The 22,572-nt window shown below is 42.5% G+C and overlaps 1 protein-coding gene across 1 annotated transcript in view; it reads right to left on the bottom strand.

Moving 5' to 3' along the window:
• Window positions 1-22,572, bottom strand: part of STXBP6 (syntaxin binding protein 6) — a 170,536-nt gene that overhangs the window by 119,243 nt on the left and 28,721 nt on the right. The window contains exon 2 of the mRNA XM_084844330.1: window positions 12,678-12,865. Within this exon, the coding sequence (XP_084700456.1) occupies window positions 12,678-12,831 (154 nt within the window). The 5' untranslated portion in view covers window positions 12,832-12,865. The remainder of the gene's footprint in view (window positions 1-12,677; window positions 12,866-22,572) is intronic.

The raw sequence follows: 22,572 nt of genomic DNA, 5'->3' as shown, positions 1-22,572 counted from the left end.
TTTTAATCACTGCTGTCCTTTGCAAGATGTGCTACTGGACACTACCATTCCCTAGAGAAAAGCAAACATTGCCCACATACCATAATGAGCAATGGAGAGATAACAAATCATCAACATGTAATACGAGCCTTTCACCACTAATTCTTCTAATGCCAAACAAGTGGTTTATGAAGGCAGTGTTGGCAGCAACACCGCTAGCAACAAGTCTTGGGACAACTGACCCAAGGAACTAAAAGGGTGGCTGAGATCCTGGACAAACCAACTTTGATTGAGTGTTCCTGGAGGAAGGTGGGTGAGCGAGATCACAACCACATTATTTATTCATTTTACTTCCCACCTTTCTGCCAAAAACGGCACTCAAGGTGGCCACTTCCAAACAAGACTTATCCTATTCCAAACCGGACTTTGGGCCAAAGCAGACATTACTTTAAGGGCAGTACTCAATTCGACACTACTGTCAACATAAATTGCGTTGCGCTAGCATAAGTAACCTCTAGCACAACGTAATTTACATTGGCGGTAGTATCAAAATGGATCCTGCCCTAAATCCCTATCTACCAGCTTCATATCTACAGGGAGACCAATTCAGATTTAGACCCAAGTGGTGGGAGTGGGGGCTCTTTAGATCCAGATTGGAGCTCCTGCCTCTATTCTAGAGTAAAAAAAGATGTCACTGCTAGCTATGGATTTAAAGTAATTTCTCTTTTGTCCCTGTGTCTGATTATTTTGTTAAAACAAGGCCCCTTTAAGACCTTGAGTGAGCTGGAACTGGGGCCCAGGAGTCACCCTGATTATTAACCGATGGACTTCCTCCTTGTTCCAGGTCAATTGGGAACAAGTGCCCTCTCCCTTGCCCTCCTCCCTCATGGAATTGGCATAAAAGTCTATTGTAGTCTTGCTTCTGGAAGACTGGGGGGTCTGTAGATAGTGGAATGACCTTGATTCCAAACCCTGGCTCCCCTCATGGTGGTGTGAGAAGAGGTGTCTCTTGGAGTCTGCTGAAGAAGTTATTACTGTAAGCAGGATATACATAGCAGAGATAGGTTTGTTATGTTTGTAGATTTGATCCTCTGGTTTTCTTCTGTATTTTGTACTACTGTTATATTAATAAAGGATTGTGTTCTCTAATTTGGTGGGTCTGAGCCTGATTTCCCTAACCAGTACCCCAGGGAAAATAATTTCTCCCTCCAATGTGGCCTACCCCCTTGAAGGCTATTGCTACTGTTGGCTGATAAGAATTGGTAAATAGCAGATGGCTTCCCAGAGCAGGGGAAGAACATGCCTGGTGTCACATGGAGGCAGTGGAATAATAAGAACAAAACACCTCCTTCCATTGCAGTCCTTTACCCCAAAGCTAAAGCCGACTCAAATATCCATTTATCAGGCTACCATCACATTTTGCATGGTACAGGTTTTTTTTCCAGTGTATTTTAAGACATGGTAATTTATGATTTTATTGTGTGGGTACATTTTTAAAAGACCACTCTGCCATGTGAAAAACACAGGTAGAAGCTCCTTGCATGGTGATTCATCCCACACAATGGGTTGTATGAATTAGTCCTCAGTCAGCTTTGAAAGCAAAAAAACAGTGGCAACACAGAAAACAAGGAACTTGCTAATTTAAGTGATTAACTTTCTAGTGTTAACGATGACACTTTACAGTGTCATTTCTATGTGACAGTGCCTTGGGGGAGTTTTCAGGAAATTGTGTGTAAGTATTTAAGTACTTGTCATGTACACTTTAGAAACAGGTAATCCTTCTCTAACTCACTCACAAATAAGTATAAGGAAGCTTGGCAATAAATGGTGATAAAGATGTCGCATCTTTGCTACGCGCACATCATGTATAAATGATGCTTGCGGGATAGGCATAATCTTATTGGAATCAATTTTGTATCTTTAAAATGGCATCACCCTGTCATCTGGAACTTTCTTACAACTTATAAATACTGAAGTTCTCATCTATTATGTAAAATGCATAATATTCTACCATAGTATTGCATATATATTTTTATAAATGTGTCTGAGGATTATTTACAAAATGATTGATAGGTAGGAGATGTGGAACTTGGAAAGTTAGTTGTGGTATTTTGCACAAATCAAAAACAAATTTCAAGTGAAAGAAAAAGGGGAATCCATTTGATGATTTGTTGATATTTATCAACAAACTGCTTACGGAATGTAGAACAAGAAACCACATCCTGAAATATATATTATTTGCTGTGGTTTCACTTTTGAGCTTAAAATGGCATAAAGTTGCAAAATCAGTGAGGTGGTTAAGTTTCCAAATTATTTTTGGAAAGACTCCAAATTATTAGACTCCAAGTTATTCAGAGTGGTAAAAACAAAAAGAGACTGTGAGGAGCTCCAAAAGTCTCCAAACTGGGGGAATGGGTATCAACATAAGCAAGTGTAAAGTGATGCCTGTTGAAGCAGAAAATTCTAACTTGACATATATATGCTGATGGAATCTGTGTTTGTGGTGACTGACGAGGAAAAAGATCTTGAGGTTGTGGCAGACGGCTCAGTGAAAATATTGACCCAGCGTGCAGCAGCTGTGAAAAAGGTGAATTCCATGTTAGGAAACAGATCAAAAATGGAACTGCCAATTTTGTAATGCCTTATATCAGAGGTGAGGAACCTGTGGCCCTCCAGATGTTATTACCCCGCAGGTCTACTCTTAAAGGAATAGAGTTCTGAAAGACTTGAGTGCTGTAGTCGTCTTCATTTGCAAGTAAAGTGAAGCCATCTGGTTGACAGCCACTTAACTTTGAAGAAGTTACCACACTATCTTCAAAACCATCAGCAGTCAGTCAGATTTCATTATAACTCTTCTCAGATACTGCATCACCATCCATAATGTATTAGTTAAACTAACTATGCATGATGCTGTTGGCTACTTCCTAATATCCCAAAATTTGGCCAGGACATAAAGGGCAGAATGAGGCATACTGCCCACACACAATAGGGGTTTTTTGGCTCACCACAGCTTACCTGAAAAGCCAGTCCTGAAAGACAGCAGGTCAGCAGATATTACACGGGTAAAAGAACTGTGGTCAACTGACTAGCCAAATATTGTTAAGTAATGGTCCAGTATTTCCAAAGTGTTACAGCCATGATGGTATGGTTCTTGGGAGGGTACCCCAGGGGCCACAGAATGGGGCTCATCTCCCTGTCCCCGGGAGGCCTGCCCTTGCAAGCCATCCTTCTTACAGGTAGTAACACCAAAAATGAGGTGTTCAGGGGTCATGCAAAGGCAGATCAAGAAAGGCTTTGGATCTGCTGGAACAGGGGGAAAGCAGTGGAGGCTGGTGGCTCCAATGTCAGTGGGGCAGTGAATCTGCTCCGGGTTTCAGTCAGAATTCCAAAGGAGCTACCCAAGGTGCTTCCACACCTTGGATAGCTCCTTTACAGTTCTGACTGGTTCTGACTGAAAGCCAGAGTGGATTCACCACCCCACTGATATTGGGGGAAAGTATGTCAGCCCTTAAGGTCGTTTATATATTTCTTCTCCTGCTGCCCCACATACCTTTACCCTCTGCAGTGCAAGCCTAATAGGGCTTGGGATCTGATGCCTCCTCCAACACAGATTCTCTCTCCCCTTCCCTCTTTGGATTGTTCTGTCCCTGTATTAGAACATTTTTTTAATCATCAGCAGTTGGATACTTATGCTAATTACAAAACCAATTAGTTAACTGTTATTGTGAAATACAGACATTAACTTTTTGTTTAAAAAATGAAATGAATTATGATAAGTTTTAATGATGTTAAGGAAGGTTTTACAAGTGTGAACAATTCACTGAACAGTTACTCTTTGGCTTTTATACTGTTTGGAACCCCAGGGTCAACCTATAGTTTAAATTCAATTCAATAACAGAAATAAATCAAAGTAACAGCAACTATTAAAATAAAAAAATAAAATAAAACCATTAAAAAACAGCCATGAGGATAAGCTGCCACTTAGTGATATTCTTGGCTTCATGCAATATTGGACAGTATTTGACTGCGGTGAAATAACAGGTGGTAAACTGACAATATTTGACTGGTCATCTGACTGGCATGGCAGCCCTACTGGACACCCACCAGAGCAGTGTTTGATTCAGTATGAGGGCTCTACTAGAAAGGAAAATGGATCCGTATATCAATGTGTACGCAGAAGTACCTTAAGCTCGCACATGAGAATGTCTGGATTTCAGCCTTCAAATTTCAGCTCTCTTACTGATGCAAATTACTTTCTTGTAAAAAAGATCTCCCCTGATATATACATTGGAGAGTTCTTTACAAAACCATCAGTCCTTGCTCACTTTGAAAAGGGTGCAAGACTTTAAATAACTATGAAAATAACAATTTTTTATTTTACCAACATTGACCTGGTTCGCATGATCACAGTGGCCACAAATGCTGGCATGTGCCAGCTGGTTTTTTTTTTTTTTAATATTCATGCTGTGTCTCTTTGTGTACTCTGAACCTGGGCAGCAGGGGTTCTGTGGGGGTTGTTTAACCCTAGAACAGGCTATGGGTTATGTGAGGGTTGTTTAACCCTCGCACAATCCCCACTGCCCAGGTTTGGATGACATGACAATTTGGGGCCACAGCCTGAATATTCATCATGGCTGCTTGCACATGCCAGCACATGCTACAGCCCACCATGGCTTAAATAAGCCATAGCGGCTCAAATAAGCCATGGTGGCTTATCTGATCATGCGAACCAGCCCCATTGCTTTTCATTTAAAGGCTGATTAGCAATAAAGGATGGAAAACCTAATTTTAATAAAACCACTTTCATCATGAATTCACATTTACTGCAATTTTTGAACTCACAAGAACAAGTGCTATGCTATGTTAATAGTACAGCAGTTTTTAATTAAAACAGAATGTCATATTTTAACTCCTTCGAAGAAATCAGACTATCAAGTGCTTGTTTAAACTATTGGTCAAACCACAAGTAAATTACTATTATTTCCATCCATTCCATGCAAAGCCTTATAGTTTGGCAATAAAGTCTGTCTGCAAGTCTTCAGCAATTGTCAAAGTTTGTTTAAAGCCATATGTCAATCTAGTTGCATTGTCATCTATTCAACTTCACCCATAAAAATCACCAGGAAAAGCTATCAGCATGAACCACTTTCTATTATTTAGAAAGCCATGACAATTGGGGAATAGAAAATTATATTTCACAGTAAGCAGGGAAAAAAGGCTTTTTTTTAATTTCAAGAACTGTTTTTAGGGAAAATTAAAAACAGGCATACCAGAACAGTGAGCAAATATCCTGCTGTTAATCAGCTGCTAGACTGGAGACAGCAATGACAGATGATATTTTGGCAACAGATACCAATTTTGACTGACATGCCTACAAGCAGCAGTCAGTCTCTTCCAGCTGTTCTTGAATCTGTAAGTGCTGGACTAACTCACAGCATGAATACTGTTATTGCTGCATTATCCATGACATGGCTGGAACCAATTAACAGACTAGAAAACAGGCAACTGGGTTCTTACCTGAAAGTTATCTCAGAGAGTATGAGATGGCTCCTAGACGGTGCCTGGGGGGCATAGGATCATTCAGATTCCTGGATCTGAGGTCAGAGGCAGTGCTCAGACCCAGGAGTCCAAGCTCGCTGCCCCCTCTCTCTCACACCTGGCATGGAGACAACCATGCCAGATGCCTCTCTAAGGTTGCAAAGGTGACTAAGAAGATGGAAAGGGAGTGGTTCTGTGGGTGGGGAGGGAGGGGACTGGGGAGGCCAGCTTATGAAGAATCCTCAGGCCTCTCCAGCCTCTTCCCTCCCACTTTGCAGAGTCCCAGAAAGATGGGCAAAAAAATCCATCTAGCAAAAATGCAGAGCAGGAGCAGCACAGAGGTGAAGATCGCCTCCGCGCTCCTCCTGCTCTGCATAGGATACCTGGCAGCCTCCAGGTTCAGAGGCTGATGGGCATCCTGATCGGATTTTGCCCTCAGTGATAACTAAGTTATTTCTGGTGACGTTTCTTTTTTTGGTGTCTCAGCTCAGGATAGGAAAGCAGATGTAGAAAGAAGAAAAGACTTCCCTTAGTAGTGCTCCACCCCTTTCTATAGTCCCCGAGGATTCGATTGCCTATGTCTTTAAATTTTGTCTAATAGCAACATGCCAGATCCTGATCTGGATTGTGCCAATCTGAGATGAGGCTAACCCTTCCCCCAGTAACTTTCACCTGCTATTTTTCACATTAGAAAAATCTTATGTGTACAGTGAGGCTACTTTTACCAGTGTGAGGGGAAGGGATTAGCCCCCCAGGCTGTGCTTGTGACCTGGATCGCCGCTTCCCCACAGGCGCTGCTTTAAATGTTTTAAAGAGATGACAGGTCTTATCCTGGATGACCCTGCTTGATCTCTGCGATCATCAAAGGGAGCACTTTTGAGGGTGCCACAGGCTCCTGAAGTTCACCTCAGGAGCACCTGCAGGACAGTGTTTAGTGTTGCAGCACCCAGTCTCTGGAACACTTTACCAACTGTCATTAGACATGTCCCCACAATTCTGATATTTAGATACCTTCTCGAGACCCATCTCTTCACACAGGCTTTCCCTGAAGTGTGACCCAGCCAGCTATATTCTGTAGAACATAGTAAAGTGTGTGGTTTTACTGCTGACTAACTTATTTATTATTGCGTTGTTTTACTGTTGTGTTTTATTGTTGTTTTGATGGAACCACATTTTATGTTCACCACTTCAATACCTCTGTAGAAAACAGTATATAAACCTGAGTAATAAATAAATAATGGATCTCCGCCATCTTATCTAGTTAGGCCTGAGACTACGTAGAACCAGATGGTAGAGTCATTGCATCTCCCCCTTCCTTATGCTTCCTATATTAGGAAAGGAAATATTTATTATTTCATCTTACACAAAAATATAAATAGCGAAAAAGACACTGCTTTAGTTTTGGTTTTGAAAATATCTTTGTTCTGCATGGGTGAGTTGGAGCATCATCACAGCTAACTCTCTTGTAAGACTCCCAGCTGGCCTTTCTATCATTTCTCTTTGGTGATGCTCCATATTTATGTAATGTACCAAAGCGTACAACTCCAGGAACTAAACTGGGAAAGGAATTCCTGAACTGCTGTAAGATTTCAGGAATGCAAACTGTTATCCGTACTGAATTGGATGCTGTCATGCCTTTTCTGCCCTTGTCAACTCTGGCATCCTTCAAAATGCCAGAGCCATTCAGAGCCAAAATGCTTCAGCCCATTCCTAGAACTCGCCACACAACCGCAGCATGCCATACCTTCTCCTGTAGGTGACTAGGCTTTGGGCAGATGGGAAGCAGCACTAATTCCTGGTAACTGTGGCAGAAAAATATCACTTTTGTTTTAAGGGCTGAATCTACACATCACAGTTTTACCGTTATCATACTGCAATGATAACTACTGGTGTACATGACACCAAGGGGCACCAATAGTTATCACTGCAGTATGATAACGGTAAAACCTCTATGTGTAGATTCAGCAAAGGGCTATTCCATTCTTGCGGAAAATACATATATTGGCTTGAACAGTTCTGGCACACATAAGCAAGAGGGTTAGGGACTTGAAGAGATCAAACACCAAAAAAGAAGGGTGTTTGATGCAATAGCCATTTGTTACAATCTGCTGAGGCTGCAACAAAGGGTAAAGTGCTCATAGAAGCGGTCCTTTCATTTTACAGGTCTACCTTCCTATCCTTGAGGTGGGAGCACAGCCCATAAATACGGAGCATCACATTACTTAGAGAAATGAAGAGAGTTCTGTAGCACCATACCACAAAGTCATTCTTTCATTATTTCTTAAATTGCATTTAAGGTATTCTCTTCTTCCTTTCTCCCCAGGTAGGTTGGCAAAGAGCATACAAGAAATTAAATATCATTAAAAAGAACACAATAAAACAGATAGGGATGTATTAGAATTTCGTTTCTGGTCACAAATCATGTAAACATGTCCTGTTCGCAATCCCAAGTGTGAATGTGAGGTGGACCAGTTTTTTTAAAGAGATGTTTGCAATTTCCCAAATGTGTTAAAAATGTGTTTTTTAAAAAAAAAAATATATGCATTTTCACACTTTAGTCAATGGGGGAAAAGGGCACATTTTGAAAAAATACAGAAATGCATACTTTTCTTATTCAAAATGTGCATTTTTCCTGTTCGAACAAACAGAAAAACAGGGTGAAAATGAAAACAGGAGGGAGACGAAATGTGCTTCAAGTGATTTGCAGACAATTTAGGCAAGCTCGAAAATCATGGGTCCTCCCATTCCTAAAAACAGATTCAAGGGCAAGTCTGCACTTTGCCTTACCAAGAACCATTGGTGCAGGCTGTACGACAACATCCCACAAGCGAGTACCTCTTTACTGAACATGCTTACTTTCCCTTGACAAGGAACCTTGACACCGGACATGGCAGTCTGGAAAGGTTCGTTCAGAAAAAGGTGCACTCATAGGAGCCCCCATCTGCTGCTGTTCCAAGGAGCTGGCTAGAAACCTCCCATTCTAGCATCAGTGCTCAGGTGGAGAAAGCATTAGAACCTGCTTTTTCATGGATGGATCCTTTCACCCCAAGCCAGGTACCCTTTCGGGGAAAGCGGTAGATAAAAAGGGGACTTTAGAGTCTAAAGTCTTTAGAGTCAAACCGTCTAGACCAGAAGACTGCAGAATGCAAGGAAGGCCTACAGCAGTCCTAAGCTTTTGAAAGGTAAAATATAAATTGATTAGGTAAGAGTAATGGGTTTTAAACCAGTGGACTGACAAGCAAGTTCAGCTCTAGCCTGATGCAGCAACCTGATGTGCACACTCACCAATAATTCCTGCTCTTTGCGCATGTAGACTGCAAATTCATGAAATAACATGTGGTACCTCCTAAATGTCAGCTTAGCTTTAAACTCTAAATTCTCAATATTGCTGGCCTAGAAACTCCAGGAATATCCTCTCCAGTGTCCTTATTGCAATCTAACAAGCCGTGTCTGTCTTCTACAATATGCTTTTCAATAACACAATACGCAAGTGGGTCCCCAAACTAAAAAGACTCTTAAGCTGACAATCACCAGCTGAAACTTCCCGTGTTTCTTTGCAGCTCAGTAACATACAGCAACATCTCAAAGGAGATGATTGTTTAACTGGGTTGGGGTCTGCAAAAAACATATTCTTTCTCCATCTTCTTTAAAAGCTATTCTAGCTGACAGCCAATTTTAACATACATAAAAACTGAATGACTAAGATAGGCCAACTCTGCTGCAACATATGTTTGGAGCTCAACTTTGCAGTAATCAAGTAGGAAACAGTTAAAAGTAAGTTAAACTGAAATTTTAGTTTTGACCTGGATTTAGTTTTAGTTGGAAATCAGAGCTAAACCATAGATAGCTAACAAATCCAACTCAAATTTCAGTGTATGTAGCCATTATCAGACATTGATAGCCTTTCAGTTTCCATATGTATTTTTTTAAAAAACTAGGTATAAGTAATCTAAATCAGCCAACGTCCAACCCTTCAACGGGTGGTGGAAATTCACTTCTGGTTTTCTTGGATGAATGTAGTCATTTGGATCCCTCCCAATCTGATAATACCCAGCTCTATCTCTCTTCTTCAGCTGATACCAAGGAGGCTGTAGAAATCTTGAACTGTTGCCTGGACACAGTGATGGGTTGGACAGAGATGGACTGGATATGGACTAACAAATTGGGGCTCAATTCACACAAGACGGAGGTTCTGTTGTTCATACATCAGAGGTTATGATGGTCAGTAGACAAACTAATCTACGATTGGGAATACAGCCTGTTCTCGACAGGGTTGCACTTCCTCTGAAGGATCAGGTTTGTGGCCTGGGGGTACTTCTGGTCAGTCATTGCTTCCGAATGTCCAGTTGGCTGCTGTGGCCAGGAGTGCTTTTGCCCAGCTTCAGCTGGTGTGCCAGCTGTGCGCCTTCCTGAAGAACATGGGTCTGGCCACAGTGAACCATACCTTAAATCACTTCCTGTTTAGATTACTGTAATGCATTTACTTGGGGCTGCTCTTGAAGTGTTCAAAAACTGCAGCTAGTGCAAAATGCTGCAGCCAAATTACTTTTGGGTATGTGTTTGCAGAACATAGTATACTGGTCTTATATGACTTGCACTGGCTTCTAATTTGTTTCCAATCCCAATTCAAAGTGCTGGTTCTATAGTCTGGGGCCAGGATATCTGAAAGCCCAACTCCTCCCATGTGAACCTGCCTGTAGTTTACAGTCCTCTTCAGAGGCCCTGTTGTATGTCTCATCACCTCAGGCTAGGTTGGTGGGAAGACAGGACAGGGCCTTTTACGTGACAGCACCTCAAGTGTGGAATTTCCTCAAGAGGGAGTTTAGATTGGCCCCAAGTCTGTTAAGTTTCAGTCAGGTGGTTAAAACAATTCTGTTAAGCTTTTAACGGTTTTTAAGATGGGGTTGATTCTGCGGTTGGGGTATTTTAAAACTAGCTCTCCTTTTAAACTGGTTTGTTGGTGAGGTTTTTTAAAAATGTTTTATACATTGCCTTGGAGGCCCTCATTAGGGTAGAAAGGTGATTTGTACTTTTTAACTAATAAATAAATAAAATCGCTACCACAGGAAGCAGAACAGAGCTAATCCTTGTGAGAGACCCTCTTCCTCCAAATTTGAAGTAAGGATTTCCAAAGACAGAGCAAAGTGAGAAGGTAACGCAACAACAATACTGTTGTGAGAATTTAGCACAGAGATGGCAACATATCCCCCCCGCCCCATGGCCACAACTGAAGGTCCTTTGTCCCTGCTGCCAAATTTGCTGCAGTGGTGGCAAAAATCACAGCAATTTTGCAAGGAAATGAGGTGCGTGGGGAGCAGGCACCTTGTCTGCAAGCAGAATCGTGCTCCCATAAATTTGACAGGGATGGTAATTTTAACAAGGGTGGGGGAGGTCTCAGTGAGTTCCGGGGTGGGGTAATGCAGCCCCCGACTTCGGGAAGTTGCTCACCTCTGTTTCGAACAGAAGAGAGAGGGGGGCCATTTTTAGGTGATTTAATGGCTATGATATAACCTCCAAGGGTGATTTGGGAAGGTTAGATGAGGTTCTCATAACAGGAAATCTGGATTGTCAGAAATAAAGACAGAATGCACTGCTTACTTAGTACAAAGGTTGATGGCATTATGAGTTGTCTAAATAATGTCAAGAAGCAGGCTATCTAGATATCCTGTAAGGCAATGTGGGAGGAGGCCAGTCAGTCTTGGTGTATGCAGAAAATATAGTACAGAATACTTTCATTAAAAGGGGATGACAAATGAAAGCAAGTATTTATTTATATAATGCAAAACCAAGTGATGGAGTTCATTGCCTCTGAAAGTTGCAAGAGCCACCAGCATGGATCTCTTTATAAAAAGATTAGACAAAGTTGGGCAGGTTTGTCAGAAATTTCTAACCATAATGACTAAATGGTATATTATATTATATTATATTATATTATATTATATTATATTATATTATTCAACAGATTTCTAGCCTGCTTTTCCGGGTAAACCCCCACAAAGAGATTAAACATACTTTAAAATACAAACTAAATAATAAAACCATAAAATAATATTTTAATGATTCATGTGTTGAAAAACAAATAAGATAGCAGCAGCTGATAAAAACCTCTCCATTAACTAAATACTTTTGAGTAGACATAATACTTATGCTTACTTCTCAATAGATATGCAGAGGCTTGGAGTTTGTGTTGTTGCTTGAACGTGCTGCTGAGTGTTTCTTTCCTGCTTACTTCTGAGTAGACATGCAGAGGCTTGTCTTGTTTGTGATTAAACATGCTGCTCATGCTTACTTCCAAGTAGACATGCTTCCGACTATAAACTGATAACAGTGGAATTTAGGGTGGGGTTGGTTTTCAGCCCCACCCACATTTGCCTTTGGCCCCACCCATGACTGGGATGCCTCCGCCCCAAGAACTTCCCCTAAATGGAATTCAGCCCTCTGGTGAATTCCATTTAGGGGAATTTAAAAGCCCTGGCTTAGGACTTTAAAAGGGTAATATTCGCACCTTAAATAGGGCATCATGCGAACACCTAACTCCTACAAGCATTCTGGCTGCTGCATTCTGCAACAGTTTTCATTTCTGGACTGTTTTCAAGGGCTTTTTTTCACTTTCTCGCTAGAAAGGGAGACAAAGTACAGGGATGGTCTCCATCATGCCCTACTTGTGAGTCTCCCAAAAGCAAAACTGACTAGCCACTACAGGAGGCAGAATGCTGGATTACGTGGAACTTTGAACTGACCTAACAAGGAAATATTTAAGTCTTTTCTGTGTGATATTTCTTGGGGAGGGGGGAGAGAAAGGGCAATTTATTTCCTTGAGGTATTTGAAGGCCATTTTTAAGACCACAGGAAACATATACATAAATTCCTTAATGCCATATCAGAAAAACACAAATATATTTTATCTTGTGATAATATAATAATGTCAAACACACCAGAAATATCTGTGAAATTCTGAAAAAGTGCACCACTGACAGCATAGGATGCTATAACTGTCCATACATTTACTTCACATATTCAAACCTATCATTGTTCATCTATTTGTTTGATTAAAATGCATGATACTACATTATTTTTAGCAATGGGAAACATCCAATCAGTTCATCAAACTTCAACAATAAACTGAAAGGACAGCTAGATGTCAAAATCATTTATCTTACCTGACAAGCAGATGTAGGTTAAATATTCACCCTGACCCCCAGTTGCCAGGAAAGGAATCTTTTTCTTCGTTCTCCTTTTTACTTGGACTGCTCCCAGCATCCTTTCATCATGTGGAGCAAAAATCTCTTTGCTGATAGCAGATTTGGCACTCATTGTAGATCAAACACACAGGAGATGGGTGGTGATCCTAAAATAAATTTGTATAGTAAACCTTAATTTCCCTGAGAAATGTCATTTATACAGCAGACTCATTTTCTTTCCTTTCCTCCTCCTCCAAAATAGGTACATATATACACATATGTAAGATAAGAACAGATAACATATTTGGTCTAGGATCCTTCACAACCAGGTCAGCAAGACCATTGCTGTAGGCCTGTTGGGAACTACCGCCAGCCAGCTCCTTCCCTCTCAGATTCCATCAGTGGGTACCTGACAGAGGAGAGGGTGAAATAACAAGGTCATTCCCCTTGGGCCACTGGGATGTAGTACCACCAGTCATTCCCCTTCCAGAACAGAAAACATCTGCAGCTGGCAGGAGAGAGAGGGAGAGTGCACACACAAGCCCATAGCTCATTCTACTTGCCTGTTTTGACCCATAAGAAGATAAGAAGAGGCCAGCTGGATCAGACCAAAGGCCTACCTAGCCCAGCATCCTGTTTCCCACAGGAGCCAACCAGATTCCTCTGGGAAGCCCACATGAAGGCCATGAGGGCAACAGCCCTTTCCTGATGTTGTTCTGCAGCAACTGGTGTACAAAGGCATACTGCCTCTGAACCTAGAGGTAGCCATGATTAGTAGCCATTGATAGCCGTATAACAATACATATAGCCACATCACAATAACTTTGTGTTGTTATACTTTCTGCATTAGCGACCCCAACTTTGTTTTTAAAAAAAGGCAGGATGTAATGGTGAAAAAATGACTAATTTAAATAGATGGCACTGAGCCAAGATTTCCTTCCCTCTAGTAAAAGACAGATAATGAAGCTGAAGCTCCAATATTTTGGCCACCTAATGCGAAGAGAAAACTCCCTGGAAAAGACCCTGATGCTGGGAAAGACTGAAGGCAAAAGGAGAAGGGGACGGCAGAGGATGAGATGGCTAGATAGCATCACGGATGCAATGAATATGAACTTGAGCACACTCCGGGAGAGAGCGCAGGACAGGAAGGCCTGGCGTGCTATGGTCCATGGGGTCACGAAGAGTCGGACACGACTGAACGACTGAACAACAACAACATTGAAAACTAATCACACACACACAGTGACTCAGCGCAGACATACCACCAAGCTAAGATATGGTGACTGGAAGCATCCTGCCAACTTGCGCATTCCCTGCCCCTATCAGTTTTGGAGATAAATTATGGTTATCATTATGTGTGCAGTGATGCTTTTACTAATCACAGTACCTTCCCAATCACTGTTTGGAATCATGGCCAGAAGAAGGTTTACAAAGGATTGTTTGGCTCCAGCTAGGGTTTGTCAACACTAGTGAAATTTCCAAAGCTGTAAGAGAAGGACAAATGGCTGTGCAAGAGGTAAGGAGAGAGGCCAGGGATGAGGCATGCCCAAGGTATTTCTGATTGTCAAACTTTGGTTTGGTAACTGGGCAGCATTATATTTGGCCTGGCCCAGTAAGACTAATTTTCCCTTCTGAAGTTTACTAAAAAGTGCTCGGATCTTACCTGAAGAGCATATTCTAGCAGCAGGAGAACAGAAGAGATAATTCAGTTCTTTGCCACACACTCCTTCAAATTTTCTAGTCATAGAAATAATTGGAATATCAATGAAATTTACTCATCTTGCCTAATTTAGATGTACATTTATGTGTTGACTCTGCAGAGTTATGATCACCAGGAATAAAAAAGCTCTCCTCTAACTGTGCTTCCACTTTGCATTGATGAAATGTAAAAGCTCATCATATGATGTGTTACTTCACATGTCACACCACATCTCATCAGGCCTTAAATTGCCATAGTCACTTAACATATTATGAAGGAAAAAAATAGCCTCTGCTTCAGGGTGTGTTGCAAATTATGGTGAAGCTGTTATAGTTATCCACCAAAGTTTCATTTGGCTTTTGTACAGGAAGAGAGCACACAGAACAACAGCTCCTTAAACAGTACATGTTTTATTCAGCAAACTCAAGAGAAGCCAACATCAAAACTGAAGTGCAAAATATCTGTGTTCTTTTATCTAAACACATGCATTATGACCTTGAATCCACAGCATTTCACAAGTTTCTGAACTTGGCATTCATGCGGCTTATTAATTTATGTGACTGACAGCTAAATACTGGCATTAACTCATTAAAGATGTATCTACCATCACATAATCTCATCTAGCAAGTGATGCCTAGAGTAGTAGACCTCTCCATGTGCATCCTTTGCTCATATGGATGCTGTTCCTTCACTAACTATCACGGTAAGCATGTGGCCAAGACAGGTAATCTAGCACTGTGCCAATTTTTTTTTTATTGGTTTTCGACCATTTGTTGGGGGGAGGGGCAAAAAGAAATTACGCCTGAAAACTTGTGGGAAGGGGTGAGAATTTTGGAGAAATTTCTCAAGGTGCAGGGCTTTACTATTTAGTTTTACCTTACTGTAAGGAGGTGGCTGAAGGGCAGGGTGTGTGTGTACCCTTTCTTTTACCATTTTCCCCCATTCTGCCCTTGCAGCCACTCTGGCTGCTTGAGCTTCTTGGAAAGCCGCCTTGGGGCTTTCCAGTACTGCTGCCTGCTGAATGTCTGAAAGCTGAGAGAGGAGCTGCTGCTCTTCTTCTTCTTCTTCGGACTTTTAATAACAACCAAGAAAAAACCAAAAATGCCTCATTCAGCTTTCAGGCAGAAAGGAAAGAATGGGTGAAAAAATGGTAAAAGAAAGAGCACACACACCCCTCAGCCACCTCCTTACAGTAAAGGAAGCACTCAGGCCTGATTTCACCCTGAGAAATTTCACCCTGAGAAATTTCTCCAAAATTCCCAACTTCCCAATGAAAGAGACGGAAGAACTATCACCTCTTTCGCAGCAAAATGAAGAGGCTGAGAAAGGGCAGGTGGGGTTTTGGCACAGCACTAAGGTAATCAGTGCCAACAGCGCTAACTCTTTGGTGAATGGGTAAGCCATCACAGATACTTGTGCGAAGAAGCAGTTCACTTCTATGCACATGCACCATGACCACACAGTGTAGTTGTGTCTTCAAAATATCTAAACCAACATTATGAAGTATAGGAAAGGAAAGGTTCCTCCTGTGCAAGCACCGGGTCATTGCTGACGCCTAGAGGGACGCCGCTTACGCTGGCGTTTTCATGGCAGACTATATGAAGTATACATACTATTTAAAAATAAAAATAAAATAAAAATGTGTGTGTATGTGCATACGTGTACACATTCATACTCTATTCACTTGTGGAGAGAGTCGTGAAGAACTATTTTTTCTTACTTCTAATTTGATTATGGAAACTGTCCCCCACATTGGTTTTAATTCTCTCTTTACAGAATAAGAAAAATACTTGTTCCATGACAATGCATTTTGAAGGTTATAAATGGGAAAAGATTTTAAAGAGTTGAGGGAATCCTTAATATGGAGTTTCATACCATCATACAGTTAAAACATGCTTTCTACGAAGACATGAGGCAGAGGTGACTGGACTATAAAGGAACAGCATAGTTCAATGGAAGATGTACATGTACAAGGCTCTAAGTTCATTTGAAGGCAAAAGAAGCGGGACGGCAGAGGATGGGATGGCTCGACAGCATCACCAATGCAATGAATATGGACTTGAGCACACTCCGGGAGAGAGCGCAGGACAGGAAGGCCTGGCGTGCTATGGCCCATGGGGTCACAAAGAGTTGGACACGACTGAACGACTGAGCAACAACAACATGTCTTCCTAAAACACTGAGCTGTTCAGCTATTCACACTTGCCAGCACTCTGATAGATGCACCTATTAGTGGTCTCACTGCCTATCTTGGAATTTAGTATCATTGTTGAGCTTTGAGCATAAACATCAGTTATTGATATTTCACTTCTAGGTAGACAGCCAGTTTGACCAAGTCTTTCTATTAGGAGTCTTCTAAAACTGAGACCTTTCTATGCCAGGGACAGGCAGAAGGCTGATCTAGATCTGGTATTATCTCTCTGGGTGATTTGCAATAGATTGACAAAGATTTCTAATTCCCAATCGTTTAACAATAGCAGCAACAAAATCTCTCTCTCTCTCTCTCTCTCTCTCTCACACACACACACACACACACACACACATGCACGCACGCACAATCACAGCCCTAAATTATACTGCTGAAATGAAGAAAGCTTGGGGTAACCAGGAGAGGACTTTTATGTGAACACCTGTCAGCTCTGTTCAGCTCTCATACTCAAAGCAAATTCCTGGGCTCAAGAGTTCCTCAATTCTATGTCTTTTACCACAGACTCCAGTTGGTGGATACTGGGGTTCTAATAAAAAAGTAGATCCCACAAGCCTGAAATCTGTTTGTTCCTGTTCTATGACCAATGTCAGAGCTCTCAGAAAAATTAGTAATTCCATCATGAATCTAGCTCCTCATACAACCGAGTAGATTATGAGCAGAAAGAAAGATAATTCACTGCTGTCTCCTTATTTTATGATTTTAAAAATGCCACTTCTTGCCCAGAATGGCCTTGATGTAGCTTCACCTGCACTACAGCATGATGCAATCACACTGTACTGGTGGGGTAGCACCAACTGGCATTCCCTTCCCATTTACAGCAGCAAGCCACATTTGCACGGACTCTCTGAGAACAGTTCATTTGTTCAGTGACAAGATGGAAAGCTATACTTCCAACAGTATACCAAAATATTTTTATTCTATTGTTTTCAGCAACACTGATCTTTGATTCGTCATCTCTCGGTGTCTTTCCAGGAAAACCCAAATGTGTACATTTCAGACATGCCTTTTTTTCATATGATGCCACTGTGGTACGTGAACATCTAGACATCCTAAGTGTTCCTATAAGCTACAGCTCTTCAAAGTACAGCCATTTCAAGGCATGGTCACAAGCATGTGCAGTCATAAATGTATGACTTTTATACTTTTACTTTTATGACTTTTTTTTTATCAGGAAAAAAAAGTTACATTTTTCAAAAGAAAAATTCTGATGCCCTAAATCAACTGTCATCTGATTTAGCATGACTGACGTACATTTAGTAAACAACAATTCTGCATGGCCCACCTTCAGTTCAGACTTCCTCTGTGTGTGAACTGCTGCAAGAGTTAAAAGATTTTTGTGCTGTTTTCAAGCTCAGCAGGGAGGATTAGACATGCGCGGGGGGGGGGGGGAGGGAGAAGACAAACAAAACAAAGAGATTAAGGGTGCAATCATATCGATTGTGGATTGTGCCTCGATCAATGATCTTAAGCCCCTGAACTTGGAGGCTTACAATCATCCTTTGCAGGGTGGGAGGTGTGGAGGAGGCAATCTTCACCCCCCTTTGATCCCACCCTGCATTTTTTGCTAGATGGGCTTTTTTGCCTGTTTAGCTGGGGTACTTTGGAGGGGGAGGGAAGGAAGCTGGAGAGGCCTTGGGATAGCTTGTATCCTGGCCTCTCCAATCTCCTCCCCTCCCCCAAGGTCGTCTTTTCAACTGGTACAGTTCTTTCTGCACTGCCTAAGAGGGGGAGCGGGGTTTGGATCAACGACTCCCCCTTCTGAGGTTGGAGCACTACCTTTGACTTTGAGGGGGGGCACTCAGAACAATCCTATGACACTATCTAGGCCCTGAAGGCACAATCCTATGCATGTTTAGACAGAAAGAAGCCCTACAACTCCCAGCATTCCCCAACCAGCCACGTGGAGCGGGGAGAAGCATGATGAAGGTGATGGAGGTGCAGAGAGATAAAGGGTAACACAGGGTGCGGAAAACTATGTGGGGTGGGTAAACAGTGAAGGGGGACAGCTGAGAAATGAGGGGGCAGAATAACCCATTGGTGGGAAAACAATGATTGTGTAAAAGATAGACCTTGTAGCAATACAAGGAAGGAAAGAGAAAAGACTACTGTCAGGGCCCAGCTTCAGTACTGCAGTGGGCCTTGTAGATTATAGCCAGGATTTGATTATAATCCAGGGAGCAGCAAGGCCCCTGTCTAAACAGGGCATCACTGCTCAGCCCTCCAGCAGTGACGCTTCGACCTGGGCAACCCTTCTGCAAACCCCACCCCACCTCTGCCAGGTTCTCATGGACAGCTTCCAGCCTCCCTGCCTGCCAAGGCCAGACCAGCAGGTAGACAGGGAGTTGGGTGACTCCCCCTGGCTCTGCTCTGGGAACACTGACAGAGATAAGGTCACACAAACTCTGACATCCCAGAGGCTGAATAGCCCAAGCACTTTCAGGCTACTTCTCATCAAATCTTGGCGATAACCTACAAGGCCCACTGCAGTACCGAAGCTGGGCCCTGACAACTACATTACGAGGCTCAGAGAGAGAAAAGGAGGGAGGATCCCAGGAAAAACTTAAGATGGTAAAGTGAAAGAAGAATGTGTGTTATGGGAACAGAGGTGGTAGTGGTGGCAGGTTAAAACAGAAGTGTTTTAAAAGAAAACATCAAGTTAAAAATGGTAACAAACCATTTTTCAGTTAACCTGGTGTTTCGTACATTTTTACTAACTGAAGCAGCCCTTAGAGCTGTATATCCCTGACCTAAACCCTTGAAATGATTATTTTCGAGTGCAGCCTTGGAGAACTCAGGACTTAGTTTCTGAATAGGTAATACTTGCTTCAAGCTGTGAAGGCGTATTTTCCTTCAGGTGTAGTTCCTTTGTTCCCATATCAACACCCCTTTCCAAACAACTTAATGGATTACCTTGAAAGTCTTGACAGTTAGAGAAATTCACTCCTAATTATACAGTTTTGTTTGTTTTACTTAGAAAAGGTTTTTCATTGCACCCAAATAAAGATTCCTTACACAGGGGAGGAGGCTGAACAAAAGACTTCATACCTGAAGGAGGATTTTAACCTAAGTTGTTCACACCAGCCAACTAAATGTCCCATGCTGCATGCTCATTATTTGCATTTAAAAGTTTAAATATTGAAAAATAAATGCTTTAAAAAAATACATATCCACAGGCTTTCCTGCTCTGCAAACACATTTTTAAAAACGTTTTATGTACATCTTAAGCCTGTTTTGAAACATATTTTATTTGGTCTTTTTCTCAGGAAAGCTTTCGTTCACGTTGCTCACTTGGGCTGAGTAGCAAATGTTTCTGGGCAAGTTCCTGGACTGCAAACTATGAAGCCTCTGTGCCTTTTATGGGGGGCACCCTCCCAATGTGGCATACAGGATAGAAGAAACAATACAGGACAACAGTAAAAAAATCAATAAAAACAGCAATTAAACATAAATCAGCGGACCAAAAATACAGTTAAAGAGAAAAACTAATCAAAAATAAGTGGGTCTTCAGAGCTTTTGAGAAAGCCCACAAAGACGGAACCTCATGAAACCCTGATGGAAGTTCATCCCAGAGGCACAAAGCCATTACCAAAAAGGTCCTCTCCCTTGTATTCATGAATGTGACTGCCCTTAGGAGTGGACAAGTGAGAAGGGCCTCTGCTGATGACTTCATAATGCAAGCAGGCTGGGATGGGTGAAGGCAGTCCTTCAAGAAACTTGGGTACAATCTGTTAAGGCTTTAAAGGTTAAAACCAGCACCTTAAACTGGGCTTGGTAATACAGTGTTTTCTATATGAGAAACAGCAACTCACACCAGATGTCTTCAGACTCAACAGCTATTTATTATATTACAGAAACACAGAGCAACCTTCTTTGACTTGTAAGAGGAGCATAACCAACTTAGCTGAACGATTGTCCTTGGTAATGGGCCCAGGATTGTCCTGGCCACTTAGGAGATTGCGTGGCCCAAAACAGCTCCTAGTCATGCCTTCCCGAAAGTGAAAGCATTCCTTGTGTTCCTCTCACATGGCCTGCTAACACTGAGGCCTTCTGGGCTTACCTTTTAAAGAGTCCACAACACCGTGGTTACCAGTGCAACCGCGTTAATAAGCACCCTGTCCCTACTAATATCTAGGCAGCTGTTTTCTGCACCATCTGAAGTTTCCAAACAGTCTTTAAAGAAAGCCTCACACAGAACACATTACAGTAGTCCAGCCTGGAAGTCAGAGCATGAATAACTGAGGCAAGATCAGCCCTCTCCAGATAGCATCACAGCCAGCATATCCCTATCCAGATTTTCCTACAGAGTACCTCTATATTTTCTGGATTACAGTCTCAGCTTGTTTGCCCTCACCCCTAAACTGCCCTCTAGACAGTGATTCAAAGGCTCTACAGCCACCTTAGGATCATTACATGGGAACAGAAGTAGAGCTGTCACCTGCATATTGATGGCATCTCAACTCATATCTCTGAATGACTTCCCTCAGTGGTTTCATGCAGGTCATGGATGGGGAACCTCTAGCCTACAAGCTCAATACAGTCTGCAGTAGGTCCCCATCCAGCCTGCCAGCTTCCTTGCTGGCTTCTCTCCAAGCAGAGACTGGAGATAAGGGATTGCCCCTCCTCCCTCCCATGCGGCAATGAGACATAAAAAAACCTAACTGCAGTATGGGGGCATTTTTTAAAGGGTTCACTGCTGGGGAGGCAATGTCTAACCCTAACACTATGCTCCACCCCCCCCCAGCCCCCACAAAAATGGCTTTTCCCTGCTGCAACGAGACTTTTAAAAAGCCTCCAATGGTGCCAGCATAGGGGGCACTCTGAGGTGGGTTACTGCTGGGGAGGAAAGTCTTACCTGCCCTGTCAGGGGTGCCTCTGAGCATAGGCAATGGCAGAGTAGCTCAGAGTCTGAAGAGGAACCGCAAAACGTGGGGGAGAAACTTTCCCAGACTCTTCCAGACAGGGAGAGACAGATTCCTCAGGTTTCAATTGTCCAGCTGGATGGAGAGAGCCTCTCTTCACACACCCCCACGAGAGACAGTGAACAGGGAAAGGTAGGGCTTGGACAGCCTGAATTCTTAGACACCGGGCACAGATGCAGGGCCAAGACAGAGATGACAGGAGCTTAGATGGTCTGCCCTACTGGCCCAGCGGGAACAGCTGCACTTAGAGTCCTCAAGAGAGAGAGGGAGATCCCCCCCACCCCTTAAGTTAGGGAAGCGTGCCCGCCTTTTCTCAAAAGGTAGGCAACTTCCAATCTTCCTGGTTATCCTTTGAACTCCCTGAAGGCTTTTCCTTTGTAGACTGTGAGTTACTGACAATTAGCATCTGTGTGACCCATTGAAGTAAAAGGATTAAAGTGTTGTGGATAGAAGCCTGTGTTTTCATTTTGCTATTGGAGTTCAGCAGGGACAAAAGGGAAACCTGACACTCCCCAACACTGCAACTCCCCTGAAAAAATCATCCCTCCCCCACTGCAACTTCTACATCAGGGGTGGGGGACCTTTTTTGGTCTGAGGGCCAAACTGGTTCTGGGCAAGCAGGTTTATGGGCAAATATGCCAACAGTGGGCAGGGATAAGGAGGTTGTGGTCCAGAACATCTGAGGGCATCACCTGTACTAGCGTGAGTTTCCAGAGTTGGGTTTTGGGGGTGTTAACTGGGAACCTGACCGGATAGGTCATTTCACTGTAAGAGGTAGCAGTACAAAACATGTGCTTTGTAGCATAAAACTATTACAAAACTTTTGCAAAGTTTTTGAGGGGATACCAAATTTTGAGGTTAGTGGCTAATAGAGCTTGACTAGTTGCCACTCTGGTGAGATCCATCTCTGACTCGGCTAAAACAATGACATCTAAGTTTGACGCCGATATAAGCACCTTCATCTGCACAACATCCAGCAAATTGGTCATAGCGAGCTCTGCAGAGCTTGAGTAGTTGCTTCCCAGGGCCTACCCCAAGGAGGCCCTT

Source organism: Heloderma suspectum, chromosome 1 (assembly GCF_057233095.1).
Source record: "Heloderma suspectum isolate Gila_16-S chromosome 1, 16-S_ref, whole genome shotgun sequence".
NCBI classification, from domain to species: Eukaryota; Metazoa; Chordata; class Lepidosauria; order Squamata; family Helodermatidae; genus Heloderma; species Heloderma suspectum.
This window is presented reverse-complemented; position numbering and strand designations above follow the sequence as displayed.